The sequence below is a fragment of the Leptinotarsa decemlineata genome, unplaced genomic scaffold (assembly GCF_025532065.1).
Source record: "Leptinotarsa decemlineata unplaced genomic scaffold, Ldec_3_MD MMD2_P_RNA_scaffold_5, whole genome shotgun sequence".
Taxonomy (NCBI): domain Eukaryota; kingdom Metazoa; phylum Arthropoda; class Insecta; order Coleoptera; family Chrysomelidae; genus Leptinotarsa; species Leptinotarsa decemlineata.
In genome coordinates, this window is record NW_027412532.1 from 14562925 (window position 1) to 14582876 (window position 19952).

The 19952-nt window shown below is 31.8% G+C and overlaps 1 protein-coding gene across 3 annotated transcripts in view; it reads left to right on the plus strand.

Moving 5' to 3' along the window:
- Positions 1–17211, plus strand: part of Dora (zinc finger SWIM domain-containing dorado) — a 121085-nt gene extending 103874 nt beyond the window's left edge. The window contains exons 14-17 of one of the 3 annotated variants that reach the window (XM_074169599.1): positions 291–615; positions 5692–10807; positions 14565–14851; positions 14916–17211. In XM_074169599.1, the coding sequence (XP_074025700.1) occupies positions 291–615; positions 5692–5758 (392 nt within the window). In that variant the 3' untranslated portion in view covers positions 5759–10807; positions 14565–14851; positions 14916–17211. Of the gene's footprint in view, positions 1–290; positions 616–5691; positions 10808–12625 lie in introns of all 3 variants that reach the window. The other 2 variants (XM_074169598.1, XM_074169597.1) reach the window with 2 other exon arrangements.
- The last annotated feature ends 2741 nt before the right edge of the window (positions 17212–19952 follow it).

The window sequence follows — 19952 nt, forward strand, 5'->3', positions numbered from 1 at the left end:
TAATTGAATTTATAATTGTAATTTCAGACACAATAGGTCTTTCAAAAAAATTAAATTTTTCAAAGATTTCACACACACTTGAAATGTTGAAAATTGATTTGCTACTACAGTTTCATATATTTAGTATTTAATAGATTTAAGTTCTCGGTACCGTCGTAATATTAAGTGAATTCTTGTGATAATTATTGAATAAAGCGCGATATTTCTTGAAATGAAATACATCTTTTCTGTTAAATTGGGTTGAATGTTACCCTCATCTAGTGCCAGTACTGACTGCATTTTTTTTTCAGGAACCCAATACCTACATCATTTTTGTGTTTGTGCTGTGAACTCCATAGTCAGTCCCTTTGTTTTACACGATGTCGCTATAGAAGCTGCTCAATATCTTTCTAGAAATAACCCAAGTTTGGTAATGCAACATTTGCGTACAGCATTGACGCCTCTAGTACAGAAATGCCAACAGATGTACATACAGTGTATGCATCAGAAACTGTACCATCTCACTTCGGCAGATTATGAAGATTTTGTAAGCATAGTATGTGCTGCCAGAGCCGCGTTCCATATTACGCCTGAAGGATCCTCACAATTCAAAGAGTGGTTACAGTCTATCAGAAGGTATGTATGTGATTTATTGGTGGATCACTATTTTATTAATTGACGTGATTATTTCTTCATGGTAGTACTTCTTCATTCTGACTTACTTTGATCTTTTGAAGTATTAACTTCTTTTAAAAGTTTTTTCCATCTACAGTGTCACCATTAAAGTGCGCACCATATGGGAAACTTTTTTTTCGAAAAGTTTCAATGAAGTTTATCGTCGGCACTTGTTTGTGCTTTAAATTCAACTTAAAATGATGCGGCCAACTGCGATCCACTGAAGTTCAGTGTTTGTCAAACTCAACATTTTTTTTGAAAAAAATTGAAAAAGTGCATTTCTAGATCGAATTTAACAAAAAGTTACTTGAAAAAGTTGTGTCTACGGCAATTTTATATCCATATGCCAAATTTTATGCAACTAGAATAAAGTTAACGTTTTGCTTATTTTTGACAGATATCCCTTTTATTTTAAAAAATAAGTTCGGTTAATTGTCATCAATTCATGTATACATAACAAACTCATCATGGAGTTTAACTTTTCTGATACATTTTTACTTATACGGACATTTTTAGAGAGAAATTAAAAATTTCCTATAAAAATTTTAACATGACTGGTGCAAAGTTTCAAACACTTGGCTATTTTCTTAAACAAACCTTTGATATCGAAAAATCAGAGGCAACTAAAAAAAAATGCAAATAATTTCGATAGAACTATTATTATGATTATAAATTTTAAAGAACAGTAATATTATAGAAAATACAAATGGGTACAAAAAATACTTATTGATCTAAATGAGGTTGTCAAACACTCATATCCTACATTTCAGTATGTCGTCCTCCACGTTCAATACAAATTATGGTCCTTCTACTGTTTCAATCACTTGGCTATTTTCGTAAACAAACGTCAGTACCTTAAATTTCGAAAAAGCAGACACAACTCAAAAACTGCAATAAGTATTAATAAAAATACTAGAGTTGTTATTACATTAAAATTTCAATATTCAGTATTTACAGATTATTTATAAACATTAACTAGGGCGGTAAGGATGCTTAATCACGTTGAATAACATTTTTAAGTAGGTCTTGACAAATAAAATGCATGCTATGGTAGTGTCAAGTTGTTGATTTACTTGTCAAATTTTTAACAGTTGTTGTTGCAATAATGTTGTATCTTCAGGAAAGAATAGAAATAGTTTTAATATGTGGTGAGAATACACCATACCGACAAGTAGCTAACATTTTTAATGAACGGCATCCAGGAAAAAATGTTCAACTTACTACTGTGTCAAGGATAATGTCAAAATTCAGAGAAACCAGGATCCGTAGCAAATCAATTTAAGAAAAAGCACACTTCAAGTAAATATGATGAGGAGGCCCAACTTAACATTTGTTTAAAAGTTATTGAACACGGGCAAACGAGCATAACCGATATTATAAAAAATCCCGATTACAAGAGAGAAAGTGTTAGAAAAATTTTATTAATGAATAAATTTTAGCCTTACAAGCCAAAATTTATTAACACATTAAAAGAACGAGATTTTGATGTCCGTTTGGGGTTTTCATTCTGGTTTCAAGGAGAGAGAGAAGAAAATGTAAAGTTTCCGTATAAAATTTTATGGACAGATGAGGTAACGTTCTCTTCAAATGGAACGGTGAGTTCTCAAAATTGCTGATGGTGGGCTCAAGAAAATCCCAATTTCACAGTTGAATGTGGTGATCAGTATTCCTTTAAAACTAATGTATGTTGTGGGATACTTAATGACCAAATAATTGGGCCATTTTTCTTTAGGGAAAATTTATCATCTGTCGGTTATCTCAACCTTTTAAATAATGAGGTTAGTGAAGTTTTAGATAATGTGCCTTTGAATATTAAATACGACCTATGGTATCAGCTTGATGGCGCACCAATACATCTCACGGTTGCTGTAAAACAGTCCTTCCAACAAATGTTCAGAGGCAAAGTTATTGGACATAACTGGGAACATTATTGGCCACCTAGATCACCCGACTCGACGCCTTGAGACTTTTTCTTGTGGGGTTACCTGAAACAAAAAGTGTACCGAAGTAGACCATTTACTGACATATAACATCTAGAAAATACCATTTGCGAGTGCTGTGCAAATATAAATCCCCGATTTATTAAAAATGCAGTTACAGATGTCAGTAGAAGGACCGTAATTTGTATTGAACGTGGAGGACGACATACTGAAATGTAGGCTATTAGTGTTTGACAACCTCATTTAGATCAATAAGTAATTTTTTTGTACCCATTTGTATTTTCTATAATATTATTGTTCTTTAAAATTTATAATAATAATAGTTCTATCGAAATTATTTGCATTTTTTTTAGTTGCCTCTGATTTTTCGATATCAAAGGTTTGTTTAAGAAAATAGCCAAGTGATTGAAACTTTGCACCAGTCATGTTAAAATTTTTATAGCAAATTTTTAATTTCTCTCTAAAAATGTCCGTATGAGTAAAAATGTATCAGAAAAGTTAAACTCCAGATGAGTTTGTTATGTATACATGAATTGATGACAATTAACCGAACTTGTTTTTTAAAATGAAGGGGATATCTGTCAAAAATAAGCAAAACGTTAACTTTATCCTAGTTGCATAAAATTTAGCATATGGATATAAAATTGCCGTAGACACAACTTTTTCAAGTAACTTTTTGTTAAATTCGATTTAGAAATGCACTTTTTCAATTAAAAAAAAAAAGTTGAATTTGACAAACACTGTACGTCAGTGGGTCGCAGTTGGCCGCATCATTTTAAGTTAAATTTGAAGCACAAACAAGTGCCGAAGTTAAACTTCATTGAAACTTTTCGAAAAAAAAGTTTCCCATATGGTGCGCACTTTAATGGTGACACTGTATGATGGAATCGGCCGATACTTGATGAAAATCCATAACTAACGTATTCTAAAAATACTTTATTGTATGATTTTCACTAGACAGTTCTACAAAAACGCAACAGAGTTTCGCCATACAATGGCTTCCTCGGGCGTGTCTTGATAACTAATTCTACACATTCAATGCTATATATATATATATATATATATATATATATATATATACCTCATTCTACAATTTCAAGTACCTGAATTTCAAGTACCTGATTTTTTACCTAAGTTTGTAATGAATTGAATTACCTGAACTTATGTTCCATTTTGCACATTTGAAAACATATTTAGTAAGGGAGAGTTGTTCAATTCTAATTGATCATTCTGTAAATTACTTGAATTCCTGAATCTATTGATTTCTAAACATTCTAGAAGATTGAGTTTCAAACTCGTCTCTTCTAAATGTAACACTTCGTATTCATGATTGAACTCATGTCCTTCTGCTAAAAGGTGGTCTTTCTATTTAGAAAACTACTTCTATGTTCTTTAATTCTTTGGGAAAATGGTCTTCCTGTTTGGCCAATATACAGTTTTGGACAAGAGCCACAAGTCAGTTTATACTCCTGATCTATCCGACACCGAAGTTTTGTCTTTATTGTCTTTAATAAATTTACTCAGATCATTATTCGTTCTGTAAGCTACGTTACGCCTTTTCATAAAAAAACGGACAATATTCCTGGTTTGTTCACCCAAATATGCCAATGTCCTATAACTGACGTTATCGCATCTTGAATATGGGTAGATCAGGTCCATGGCTTGCTTTTGTAGTTTTTTGGAAAGCATGGCGTTTATAATATCTGCCTTATAACCGTTATTAACCGCGATTTGTTTGATCGAATTCAGCTCTTTCTCATCAATTCAATTTAATCGAAATGAGCGTCATTTGAATCAGTGCATTTTTTCCAAAGTAACAGAAGTCTATAATTCCGTAAGCATAAAAATTGGGTACTCGGGATTCGATGAAATCAACGAAGGCCGTTTTTGTCTGGTCATGGTTGGCGAAGGTTCTACGGATGAGAAAGTTATCGAAGTGCTTGAAAAGATGGTAGCCGGTCGGCGAGAGGCCTGGGCAGTATGATGCGTAAGGCAGAACTTCGACACTCAATTCGTTTAATTTTCGGACGGTGACTTGTGAAATATGCGGACAGACGTTGTCGCAGAGCTGGATTGAACCTCTTCTGTTGATCAGTGCTGACACAATTTCCGGTACATTTCGTCAATTTCCTCACAATAAGACTCCGCTGGAATGGTTTGGCTCGGTTGCAAAAGGTTATGGTGAATAACACCATCCGCTGACCACCATACAGTAATCATGACCTTTAGGAAGTGCCTGGGTGGCTCATCGGTCTCCAACCACTGTCCTGTAGTGTCCTGTTGTCGTAGAAATCCATTTATCATCACATGTGACGATCCCATCCAAAAAAGAATCGTCGAGGATTTCTGTCGATTGTTCAAATCGTGGGGCACCCACTTTCCGAGATTTTTTATTTTCCCAATACATTTTAAACCATCAAAAATCGCAGGGGAGCTGACGCCCAGTTCTTCCGCCATCCCATGCACCGTTTGTGATGGGTCAGTCTCCACCAGAGTCCTCAAATCCTAGTTCTGAATTGCTGTAGGTCAATCATTTCGGGGCTCATCTTCGAGGTTAAAATCTCCGGAACAAAATTTCGCAAACTAACGTTAAATAGTGCGTTCATTGACTCTGACACTATCATTGACAAACGCTTGGTTAATTTTCGGGTGTTTTGGCAGAGTTTTGGTTCAATTTGAATTCATAGAGAAATAATGGCTGAAAGTTGCTTAACGACATCATATAGTAATGAGCTGTAAAAGGCATAACATTGAAATTTGGAAAGAAACGTATAGAGTACAAAATATTATTATTGTAATTTATTTATTTTGGCTCACCATATAGATGTTTGGAAGAGCAATGTCAAACTTCGAGAGAAATGTCATAGAGATTGTTTCTTTCTTTTGTATTTGAAGTATTGTGTTCTATACTTGTACAAAACTTTTGAAATAACCTAATATTACGGTTCATAACTGTTTTTTTTTATCAAAAACCTGCAATGTATTGCGATGGAAAAAAAAATTAAAATCATCTGTGTGAAGCTGATATCTGCTGCAGAGAGCAGAATCTACTCAAGCTGTGGTATTTGTATCATTTCGACAATCTTTCCAATTCTAGGTCTAAATCTTGCAAGAAAGAGCTCTGGAGCCAAATTAATGCAGCATTGCAGGCTAACACTAAATGACAAAGGCCTGAATTAGGAGGCCAAGGTAGTTATAGTTATCTCAGAGTTTTGTCGGATGGAGCAGACGAGATGGAACAAGCTGCAACACCGCCTCGTCTACACCTGTGCCAGTTTCAAACTGCGGATCTCACTATCGCTCATCCGATATTTTTAACACCTGCTCATCCACTTCTACCGCACGATGTCATCGTCAACGAACAATCCCCTAACGTAGCATGGGTGCCGTGTTCTAATGATTCCTCTCCGCCCAGCAGTTGATTTAGTCGTGTATAAGTCAACTTGGACGATCTTAGAAAGATGAAAATTTGGGTTCCATCTTTAGAAGGCAAGTGAGGTTTTTTAATTGTAGGTAGTTATTTTTCATTATTAATTTTTATTTCGAATAAAAAAATCTTCAATTAAAACTGTTTCATTGATAATTGATAAAATGATTAGTTTTAATTGTTTCTTGTCTATGATAGGAATCTAATTTTCTAATTGTTTTGATTGTAACCTTTCAAATTTTCAGGTGTTTCATAATAACCTACTTGCTGGTAAAAAATAAACACTCCATCCAAAAATGTTACTATTATCTTTGTTTGATTGATCACAAAATTGGTATTATATAGATATTGAATAACTTTTGAAAATTGATTGGCTGGAGCAAATGAATTGTTAGAAGTAACTGCACTCTTCATAATGTAAAACTGTAATTTTTATTTTAAAAGGAAGCGCTCAGGTAATTTTACCATCTTTGCCTTCTTATAGGTAAATTATTACTTAAGTAGTCAATTTTCGTTTCACTTTGAAGTTGAATATTTTCTGAATACCACTACATTTGTATGTACATCACGTATCATGTTGAATTTTTTCGTATTAAGAAGTAATTTGATGTGAACACAAAGACATTGAATAAGTTTAGAAACACTCTTGGTAGTATTATTGAAATTTCAAAAATATATGCCTATACATTGTCATTTTTGAAGAAAACAAATCGTTTCCTAGAGTATCGGTTGAAATACATATTTGATAATCAAGCATTAGATAGTAAGTGTTTTTATGAATGTGTTATCGAATGAATGTTCTTGTTTTTTGTCGTTTTATTGTGACATAACGTCATTTTATATATCCATGTATCAAAAAATCATTTAGCCTCATTAACAGTTCATTACTTTTTCACCAATTCTAGTAATTGATATAAAAAATTATTCAGAAGAGGAGTTACCTGTCACATTGTTTCTTGTTTAATAGAGTTTTTGGGGTTTTATCGAATATAAATCAACTTGTTATTGATATTAATTTCGATTGAATGTAGAAAATTGGCTTTGAGATTGCGCCATTTTATAGTAGGCATGATGACCCATTTTAAAATACTGTTCTATAATGTTGGGAAATACAACTTATATCATATTGCCGCAAAAAATGAAGGTTGAGTATAAAATAAACACACTGTAATTTATAAGTTCAAAATTCTCAACAAAACACTTCAAAATGTCATGGAGTCGCTTGTGACGTCACATTCGAGTAGACTACATGTAAACACTAAAGTTATTTCATAAATTTGGTGATGACTATTATTAAAAATGAATTCAACGGTGTATCGTTGGTGTGCAGTCCCACAGTAGTGCACTGTGCAAATGTCAAAAAAAAAATCCGAATAAACTATGTGTTCGTCTTGTACAAAAAACAACACAAAACAAGTGTCTAAAACTTGCAAGACGGGATTCATCCTAATTGTTGTCAAGATAACTTGGACGTAAGTATTCACCTAAATTTGAAGATTATAAACCAATATGATCTTGGTCGATGAATAAATTCAATAATAAACTTTTTTTGATGTTACATTCCATCTCCTGTATCTTTCACCCTTGTTATGTAACCTTTTACTGTGCACAGATTTTCATTGTGTCCTAACTGTAATTAAAGTATTGCATCATCGCCACAAGATGACCTGGAGGACCTAAAACAAATAAATTAATGTGTAAGTGTGTGACAAATACATAGTTTTCGAAATATCATTTCAGTAGCATAACCTCTAACAATAAACAACAAGTGTCTTTCACTTTGGACTTATTTTCATTATTTGTTTTCGAAAGATCATTATTGTACTCACTTAGAACTTTCAACATTCCTAAATTCTACTAATAAAAATTCTTTGTTTGATGCCTAAAACTCTCCCAGCATCAACAAGTCGATAGGCACTTTACCGCTGTTTGCCTTTGTAAATCCTGGTTCCAAGGTTTACGTTATTTCACTTCTAATATAAAAACACAACAAAAGAAAGCAATCATTGTAAACAGTATTGAGTTGTAAAGAAAATCAGAAAAATCTAGCGTCGAGTATTACTGTTATAATATACAAGATGTCATATTCGTTTGTTTACTCTAACGTGACGTAATTCGATCTGATTGGCGTTCAAAATATGGCGGTTTACCGTATCTTCAGTTTCATTTTATTGAAATATTAATCTTGCTAATGAATATTACTGGAGTTCTATCCCAACACCAAACATTTATTTTCAACACCTCGACACGTTTCGATCACCAAGTGACCATCTTCAAGAGGAAGATTAAAGTAAACCTACGTTGAATGTTGTCCTTATTTATATCATAGATACCTCTGCTAGGAGGTACCTGCCTCTTAATTGTCTTAAAATTAATTTCACAATATTGCCTTATCTACCAGTAAGATGAATCTGATAACTAACTTTCTCTTGAAGATGATCACTTGGTGATTGAAACACGTGTCGAGGTGTTGAAAATAACGGTTTGATGTTGGGATAGAATTCCAGTAATATCATTACTACACTAAAGGTTCCAAACAGTACATCACAAAGTACAATCTTGCTCATAATAATACAATAAATGCGTGTTTTGTTACTTACTGTCATCATGCCTATTAATTTGTTCCTAAATGATTCTGAAATTTTTATATCCAAATTGCTATTATGCAGGGCTCCTCCATTTGGATTTTATGTACAAACATATTATGATTTTTACATCAGCTACAAGGTTTGTTTTTCCATCAATGAGCTACAAGAATGATTTTCTTGATATCACTGCAAATTAATCAGAAAATTGAAAATGAATATATATGGTTGTGCTCTTTTTATATAAATACATGTTAATAATTCATTTTTTTAGTAGTGATGCCGCCCCACTCATAAACAAGTATTTAGAATAATAATCACCCTGTGGAGACGGATTTTCTAAATAAATGCCTAGATTTTTCGTCATACTCTATCCGCGTGAAACACTACAAACCAAACATATCAATTACGTATTTTTTTCAAAAAAGTCTCTTCCGGTATTTATTGAGAAAAAAATAACTCCTACAGTTACGAATTGTGATTGGGCCGGCTTCATCGGAAACAGTGAAACAAAATATAAATGATGGCCTGTTTTGAATTATTGATCTCATTCTGAATGACCCACAGAATCATTTGAAACCACAAACCGAGATGGACTTCTTTCATGATAAGTTTTTTCATAAAACTTCAGGAATTTTTTTAGAAAATATCAGTAAAAATATTGTGCCTTGGACTTTGTAGTTATTCTATGAACTGACAAAATTTCTGACTTGATCGTGTAGGGATAAAGTGAAACAATTGTGAAGGAAGTCCCATCATTTTTGGTTTCACTTTAATTTAGTATCCGTTGATTTTCGTTTTAATGGTAGATTAATAGTTAGATCTAGATTAGATAGGACTTTTTTATTGAGTTCGTCGAATAGATTTTTTTTCATATACACTGTAACATGTAGTTGATTTTTTTAGTGTAGAGTATGTATAACGTAATCAAGATATTCTATCGTAAATAAGTGTTAATGATCTACTGGAATATGATTTACATTTTGATTTTACTTGTTCAACTATTCGAATTGTGTATAAATATGTACTGTAACCACGCCTCCAATGTAACGTAATCATTATTTTCTGCTGTAATAAGGTGTATATCATATTTCTTTAATTCAATTCACAAGAGAGAAATAAGGGCTGATTATAAAAAAATGTGTATAAAATAGAAGATGCCGTATTTGAAACAAAAAGTTGATGTAAAAAAGCATTGGTGTTCTTATTTTAACAGTCTTTCCGTTTTACTAATCATGTCTATTGAGAAATAATATAAATTTGATTGATTCAAAATTTTGTTACAGCTGTAATTCGTAAGAAAATACGAAAGTGCTGAAGGGCCACAGATGATTAACAACTGTCGATTATATCTATATTGATCATGTTTATAATCAGCAGTTCAAACTGTCAATAGTTTGAACTATTTATTAGTTATATAAGAACATAGGTTTCCATGGCCGGAGTCACCACTAAAGAGAACAAAATCAGGGCCGTTGGGTGGTGATAATGTGAATCCTGAACTATCAAACATTTCGTTTGCTACTGCGGCAGACATCATTAGCGGAACCTACATTGATTGCGTCAATGCTTATTCTTCAACGCGAAAGAAGGCAGATCATCAGTTTGCAGATAATGTTCATGTTATCAGTGCAAATATTTCTCGCCTTACAAAATTAGTTAATCATTTCAGTAATACTTTCAATACCTTCTACTGAATAAAAGAATTTGTTTGTTAGGTTCTTTCATATATTGAGTTCGAGCATTTTGGAGATTTACTAGAAATTATTACTTAAATGACTAAACATATATTTTCCATTATTTACCCAAAGGATTTGAAAAAAACAAGAATTGATTATCATCATCAATACATGTTATAAAAAGGACTTGCACAGTATATGGTTACATTTTTTGAAAAACTGGTTAACTTCCTTTATTCGATATAACTAGTGAAAACAACATAATATACCTAAAGGAGTACATAGCTAAAAGTAGTATGAATCATTTTGATAATAAAAAGATCATAGAACAGGCCACTTTTACATATGAACTCAAATTTGTATTGACATTTTAGACAATTTCATGTCATTTGTCAGTGTTCTATGTGGCTATGCACCTTTTTGTCTTGTTGTTTGTGTTGAAAACAAAACAAGCACTACAAGTTTCAGTTCTGTGGTTAAAAGAAGATGTTTGCCTTGTAGATCAAATTTAACATTCAATTGGTATGTTTAATCATTTGGAAAAACTGTTTTTCTCTCTACCTAAGTAATTGTTTAGTATCTGCTTTGATTTTGTTGAATTGTTCAAAAAATAATTCTGTTTGTTGTATAATTTTTATAATGCCCTTAACAAATGATGTTCATATTTTGAAATGATGACTTCTTGAATTTGGGCTGTGAGTCATCCCACTATAGCCAGGTTAGTGTATGTATGAAATTCAACTTGAAAAAATCAACAGTAATGACACAGACTGTGGTAATGACAAAACCTCAATCTGAGAAATAAACAAAATTAAATCCATAGAGAATCTACTGAAGTTTAATAGAAGATGATTCTCAAAAGAAATATATTTGAATATGATTGAGGTGTTTTTTCACAAGCTAGGTGACCATCTGAAAAAAGGTATTTTCATTTAATTTTTTTCATTCATTATTCAATTTGTAGGCAAAATTTATAAATATGACAAGTTACTAATTGGACTCCGGTGATTTATATTGAGCAGTAACATTTTGGAGTGAACTTTTCATTTTGTCTTTTAATACACTTCAGCAGATTCTCTTTTGATTTAACTTTGTTCATTTTTCAGGTCGTGAAAGGTTATACACCAAAAAAAAACAATTAGAAACATTGACTTCTGTAGAAAAAATGTCTTTCAGAGAATATATAATCTAAAATAATGACGATTAATACCTCCCCTTTAAAACAAGGCATCTTACAAACTGTATCAACTAACTCTACTATATTAAGATCTCCAAATTATATTGTATTTTTCAAGTTCTGCGAATAACTAGAAAATTGTGAAACATTTCGGAACATTCTTGAACATATGCAAAAAATGTGTTTCAAATAATCTAGGAGTATGCTTTTAGCAAAACCATGACCAAGAAGAACCTTTTACTCTCCTAGAAGTAGATGAATGAAAGTTTCTCATTGGCCAAAAGAATATGTAGCCTTGAAAAGTAAATACCCAAAGAAATGCCAGAATTGAGAATTAAGTGAAATATTTCAAGTTTTTCTCAAAAAATTTGTAATGAAGCCATTGAGAAGATGAAAAAATGTGAGGTGGTTTATGTACTTTTAATTCAATTTGACAGATTAGGCATGTATCAAATAACAAGCTTCTGAAATGTGTCGATTATTCCCGTTTGAATTACTTATGAAAAAATTTATTTATGAAGGTATGATACACACAATTTTCCAAAGGGCTTACATTATTATTACAAGGACAAAAAAAGTTAAACTGAAATATCTGCTGTTGAAATTACAGTCAGCTGAATACTTACTGGACCTTGTTTCTCACAAAGAATAACGTCTGAAAAATCTGATCGAAGAATAATAAAATGTATTGAATGTCTCCGAAACCAACAAAAAAATGTTTAATTGAGTTACAACTTTTTTCATTCATTATAAAATACCTTGCCAAAACTGTTCTATACTTTTTATTCGTAGTAGTCTCCTTTTTTCCAAACTCGCCCCCCAAATCTTGATATCAGTAGATTTTTATGCAAAAAGAGTCAGAATAAGACTATGGCATTTAATTTATTATATAACGTATGAACATTACACTTCGAAAGCTGAATTTCTCAAAAACTCAGACTTTTACATAAAAGTATAGAACCTTTTTGCATAAAAGTTTATGATGAACAGAAGAAGTAACCACTCATTTTATCTTACTATTAATAGTTTCCTTGATAATGACAAAAATGTTTTTTACACATATGGCTCTAAATTTTAAAAAAATCGGATTTGCTAGAACTCTTCAAAGAAATTTATTACTAAAACCATATAAAATGAATCTCTAAAAATTATTCACATTTCAGATTACCATTCCATCATCTTTTTCATGTAAGTTCGTTATTTTAATTGATGAGAAATTTCAAGAATGTTGTTATTTTCAAACACATAAGAAAAATTTGTTTATTTTGACAAGATCCTCCACATACTTAGTTTTTGTAATGTTCTCAGCAACTTCATTCGGCGCCCCAGGAGCTAAGAAATATGCATCGATATGGAATATTGTAAATATCTTGTTGTTGTGTACTATTTTTACTTGGAAAATGTGTGGGAATTAGGTTTTTTCACAAAAAGTACCAAAAGTTTACTTTCAAAAAAATTAAGGGAATTCAAAATGAATAATGGCAACTTACATAGCGCCCTCTAGACTTTACATGAAAATTAATACGAAATTATGTTTTCCCATTTCAAAACAAAAAGAACCCGGTTACAAAATTTCGTGCAAATAACTTATTTTTTGCAAAAGTTATTTTCAAAAAATTCACAAAAAAATCTATTTCAACACCCTGCATCTCCGAAACGAAGCATTTCCGGACACTAGTTTATATAGACTTTTTTAATTACAATTGTCTCAGGAATACGTCACTTGAATATTTTAACGTACGTATGTTACACCCTGTATTATCAAAGGCTCAGAGGCAGCAAAGTGTTCTAGTGTTTCTCATATCAGATACTACAGTATTGATTTGGTTCTCGGGTTTCATTCCAATGGTGGTGGACCTCTTCAACCGAAAGAAAGAGAGAATTATCATTATTAAAATCTGGCTACCTGTACTTAAATTTGTCACTTATCAGATGAGAACACCTAAAATACTTCGTCCATTGCCTTCGAACACCGCCTTTGATAATTTCTAACGCAGTTGTATATTGCTTCACACTAAAGGAATGTTTTGATACAAAAATATGGCACGAAAACAACTTTCTTTGTTGATATGGGTCCTATATCAGAACCTACCGTACCACTCCAGGTCACATGTTTTAAATTGTCAAAATGGAAGTGTCATAGGTATTCTGTACATATGGGTTATTATGGTTTGTAACTAGCTAATGATTTATCCAGCCTTCAAAAAAAAACAACTTATAAATATAATTTATGATTATTGAAGTGATTTCAAACAAGTGAATCAAAGGAACTATAACTTGTGCCGGGAACTGTAAATCCATTAATGAAATTAGGTATGTTTTGGAAACTGTTCAAAACTATATACATATATAATAGTATTTTGTTCAAAAAAGAAAATGAAAATTGTAAATGGATTACTTTTCCTTTGGAACGTGAGACAACTAATATGTAGAAGTCAAACAACTCTACATCAAATTAAAGAACAAGTACAAGTAAATATGCTACATACAGACTTACAGGCGATTTCAAAAAATCAGTTGTTCTTATCTAATCGAGTAAATATCTAAACTTCATACATGTACAGAGAATATCACCAGATCAAGGGTTTAGCCAGGATCTAATCTGATATAAAGCACCTTTCTCAATCATCAGAAAATACAGATTTTTCCTAGACGCGCGTTTCACCAACCAAGTTGGGGTCTTCAGGAGATGAAGAAAACTTCTTTGTGGTTGGTGAAACTCGCGTCGAGAAGAGTATTGCATTTCTGGCAAATGGGAAAGGTGCTTGTTTTGGATTTATTCTAAGCCAAAGGTTCCAGTTTTACCTTTTATAACTACTGGAGATGTTGGAAAATAAAGTGAAAACAAGTATTTTGTGCCAATGTTTTTTTTGTCTCTGTTTGTTGGGTAGCTAATAGCTAAAAATAAACTTAATGACAGGCTGTAAAGCATTACACCACAATTTTATTATGAGCTGCTCTTTAAAAAAGAGGCAACGGCCCCTCTCTGGTATTTCATTAAAAAGTCCTTGACTTGAATAATTACTTAAGACACTTGCTTCCATTTAGGTCGAACTCGCCATGGTCAGACAAAGTTATTCCTTCAGGATTTTTTCTTTTCAGAAAAAGTACTTCAACGGGGTGTTGAAAAGCTACAACTGTAGTCGGCTACAACAATACAATGACATAGAGATAAATTTTATGTTTGCCAGACCTACAAATTATATGTAGGCCAAATAGCGGCTTCAAGAAGATTCTCAAAATTAGTAGAATAGCCCTCCAGAAGTCACTCTAACACCTGTGTTCAGTATGAGCTTCGATTGACATTTTCTTTATTCCAGTCCACCTTTGAAGGAGTAATGATAGTCTCTCTGGCCTTTTGATCACCTGACATGTAACATTATTTTGAGGTGCAACCACACAACATATAGTTGTAGTGGTGTTGTAAATCATTATTGGTTTATTTGCTTTTAGATGTTTCAGGTGCTCTTCGAACGTTTTCCCGATTCCCATTACTTTTTACAAACAGATAGCAGCTTCTCCATTTGAAGATCTGAAAACTAATTCTGGTACTGTTCCAAATTCGAGCGTTAAAACTTCACATTTTTACAGTATTCTGATTGGTTAAGTATCGCCGATATTAATTTGATGCTATACAGAATTTGTACGTAGGTTGCTGTAGATTGTGGTGGATTGCTGAAAGTTCCTCTACTTTCATTCATTATTTTTATTAGCTTTGAGTTATCCACATGATTGTGTATATACTTTCATGTCTAAGCATTTTCAAAATCTCTACTTTGGCCACATGGTCTCAGAGTGATGGCAACGTTTTTATCAACCAACTAAGAACAAAATTACTCGTGTTGACAAAAACTGGATAATTGAAGACATATTTCGGTATATTCAAAATGAAGTTATTGGTATTGAAATGTTATAAATGTTAAACTTGTTGACAGCCTAATTAAAACAAAAATTGAGCAGTGAACAAAAAGTTTAATACTTCAAAGAAGATGAACACAATATTCAATATGATAACATAAATTGTTGAAAGAGTTCGATAAAGTACCGTCTAACAACTAGAAAATAATTTTTTTTGTCAACGAGTTTCGTCATTTTGACCTTATTTTGGCTGACAAATGATTGAATAATTTACCACCAATACAATAAAATGAATTGAAAATTGAATACTTTCAGAAGAGATCAGTTTTTCATAAAAGCTTTTTGGCTTCATTCTGGTTCTTCATCGTTAAACAAAAGTGTAGCATTTTATTCCATAACAAATGTTATGTAGCGCAAACTGAATAGAGAAAGGTGATTTTCGTGTCATTCAATGTTTGTATGAAAGTACTTGTTTCAAAAAACATTTTTTCTTTCGTGTAAATCAATGCTCAAGTGAAAGTAGTTGTTTTAGGAACGTTTTTTTTTCCAGTATGCACTACATACTGTTTGGCGATGGAGAAGTGAAAAGTTAATGTTTTTTTTTTAAATAAAATTAAATCCTTGATTATATTCGACATGGGGATAGGTTATATGAGATTGAAGTTATTCTAGAACTGATAGAATCTAAACAAACTTGGATTGTTGAAATTGTTCTATCAAGTTGACATACAGTAAAAAGGAAAATTTTCTTTCCCACGTTCAAGCACATTTCACTTGGTATATTTATTACATAGAAGGACTGTAGAGCAGCAATTACATGAAATTGTAGGATTTATATAGATCAGTTCATATCTGTTCTAAGTTTAACAAGGTGACAGTACTTCCCAATAGCATCTGAATTTGTCTGATAATCATTTTGCAGGCGCCAATTAATCCACTCTCTCTTATTGCGATCCTCAAATTCACATACAGGTTAGGTGAAAATTGACTGCCTAGCTCTTCATTATCTTGGATTGCCTTGGGCTTACTTAATTTGATGTGATCCAGTTGGTCTTTCATTCTGTTCACCTGTTTATTTTACTTCATAATTATTTCTTCTCAAAGTCATAACTCAATTTGAACCCAACTTATTTGCAATTTTAGATCAAATCCCTTCATTTGTCTATTTTTCTTCATCTACGTCATCACTTGTTTCATGGATTTTTTCCTAGAATTATTCCCTAAGGATATATAATAATTCAATAACTTTATTTCTATGTATTTCATTTTTTGCAGAAATATTCAGCTATTTTTGCAAAAACTGTATGAACTGGTTGAAAACTTAAGGTGCAGTTTAGTTTCAGTAAAATTTATATGATATTCTGACAGAACCTTATCAGATCTTTACAAGATTGTAGAGACTGCTACACCCTGTATGCTGAAATGTGAAGTCTGTGTGTAGATGACCATTGTTAGACCGTTGTTAGTCTTTGAATATTTTGTATAAATTTCCAAATACCTTAAACATGCAATTGAATATCAGAACAATTATTAATTATTCATTATTTTCAATGCACAAAATTGTATATTCATCTAATCATTACTGTACAAAAGTTTTTAGATATGATCATGAAACACGGTTATGAAAATATTTTCCGTGAGAGTGAGAATATTTGTAATAAGTGTAATTTAAATTAATCGTGACATATTTTTACACAACTATTTATGTATAAAATCATGGTATTTATATGCTATGTGTAGGTTACGTATTACTTGTCTAAATTATGTGGCGGTGTTGAATTTTTCGTTTTTCTATCTTCTTTCTGTACAGATATTTGTGTAACTGCTAACTTGCTGTTGAATTTGTCTAATAAGTGAAAGTGAGTTGAAATAAAATTCGTATAATTTAAAATGCCTTTCAGTACTTCATTTCCTTTAAATACCTTCATTCCATACAGGTACATTTCTAAAACTTGATGAAAACTAGAATAAAATTTCTTATAGATTTGTGGGGAATTTTCACCTTCCACAATCTGAAAAAAAGTTAAATTCTGAAAAACTATAGTCTCTATTTTTTTTAGAACTTTTTTACACAACTTTATTTACTGAATAATTTTGACGTCAGACTTCTGACAACAGACCAGACTTATATTATTACCAGCAAAGAGTACCAGTTAAATAATTACATTACATGAATAACTATTTTATGTGCTATTTTGAATTCATCAAAAAGTCGAGAATTACACCTAAGCATAGAATATGATTGTATTGTGTCCATTCTCTCAATTTGATTGAATCGTTACGATTATAGAAAACAAAAAGTTTTCATATTATAGGTTATATACTATATTAGAGAGAGAAGGTACATGTAATGGACCAAAGAAAGGAGTGAGAGCGGGTATTTCATGAATGAATACTGCTTGGAATTTTCGTATGATATGATAAATTTGTGTCAGTTTTGTACTAGGAGATTCCCCCTAGTACATGTTATACATATGATTTTTCCGCCTCCCTCAAATTTTTAAATAATTTATTTATGAAACTACCAAAAAATAATTTATTTATGAAACTTACAAACAAAATTTATTAAAGAACTAAAACTGAGAAGTAGGTACAGTATAACTCATAGGGACGGTATTTTCATACTTGCATCCTACATATTTTTAATTTCTACTAGAGTAATTATTTATAGTAATGTTAAACGTGCAGTTTTGAGCTGTGGTTATTTGAATACCACTAGAACTGAGAGCTGAATCCAACGCAGTTTTCGTGATATTTAAACTAACTATATTATTATACAGCTGGTATCCCTCGGAAATACTCGTACTTGGCTGATTACAATCAGTTTCATTAACTTCAGTAACTCCCATAATTAGGTTCGAAATTTTTTGCTTTTTTGCGATATTTGTAGACTTCCAACCTCCGTGTTGCTTTAAAGTAAGAATGTCTCCTCCAGAATTTGCAAGTAAACTTGCCGAGGTTCTTCTGAAACTATGCTCGGTATAATTTATGGCATTAGGCAGTTTTAAAAATTCTGCAATTTTTGTAGGAATTTTAGCTATAGTATTTTTCCCAACCATTTGGTTGATACATTTTCCTGCTCTATAGCAGACAAATAAACGTGTCTGATCTATTTTAGGGCGTAACGATATATATTTTCTATAAATATCAATATAATTAGGGCCATTCCCCAGTGAAGCATTGATTACAAACGTTCTCTGAATATTTGTTTTAGAATTTGGTATATTTACTATTAATATTGAACCTTTATCTTCAATATCTGTAGTGGCCATTTTAAGGAGCTCGTCACACCTGCATGCTCCTGAAATTCCGAAAATGAGGAGAATCTACAAAACAAAGAAAAATAATTAAAAAAAAGAAAAAAAAACTGTCGACACTGGAATTCGAACCAAAAACTACAAGGCCGTCATGAATAATGAGCGGTGCACCAACTCACTGCACTACTGAGCCTAATAAACTACTTTTGCGGAATCATAAACATAGCATAAAGCTTTTTAGCTCTATTATAATATTTAACTTTTTTTTTTAAATATATTTACTTCTCGAAAATATCTTACCTTCATTAATAAATAATTATTATCGGGGGCTTCTAATGAAAATTTATTTAGTTCCTCTCTTGAGAAGGTTTTTGCCTTATTAGGTTTATATCCTTGGTTTTGCCTTTTCAAGAAAGCAATTAATTTTGGGTATTTAATATCCTTATTTTCTTTTATTTGAAGCATGGTACGTAGCATCGAATACTTGGACCACAATGTAGAGGCTTTTAGTGTATTTTCTAATATCGAAAAATATACCAACATAACATTTTCTGAGTAAATACGAATATGCTTTTCTTCGGCCCATCGCTTGAAATGTAAATATTGTTTTTCGTATTTATCTTTAGATTTTTGGGGTAATAAAGATTGTACCGTTACATTAACTTGTTCCAAAATATCCGGTGGTGTATTATTTATATCTTCAAAATCGCTTGAATCACTCATTTTTAAAATATTCTTAATATTTTACAGATATACCTATTATGTATGGTGAATCACACTTTGAAAGTGTCAAACGACCATAGCATGCTATAAAATTTGTCATAAATTCGAAAACCGGGTGGATCTATGAATCTAACAAATTATCAATGAAAAAATCGTTAAATTAAAATACCTGCTAATTTATACCATATTGCAAAATACAGGTTGTTCTATAAATAAACGGTAAACTTTATATTTATATAATAGAATATAGTTTACGTTGTCAATGCCGTATAAATTATTTCATTGATTATGTACCATGACGTCACTTTTACTTTTCCTCCCTAGTGAGGAAAAGTACGACTTTGCTCCCTACAATGAGGCCAGGAAATGTATACTTTGGATAGAGGTGGGCGGAAAAAGATATTGTTAAACATTGTTGCATTTTCAGCGAGGTATAATTTTATTTTTTTTATTTGGGAAGAGTGTTGATATTTTTCAGAGGTGCTGGGAGCATATTGTAGAGTTTTGGACCAAAAAAGAAAACAAATCTCTGAGTGTAAATCTTGCGTAACAATGTTAGTTGTAATTTTTCAGTGAATCTACTTACTTTGGATTTACATTGGTCATATTTTTCAATGTTTGAATGAATCCATATCAGGCTTTGGAAAGTATA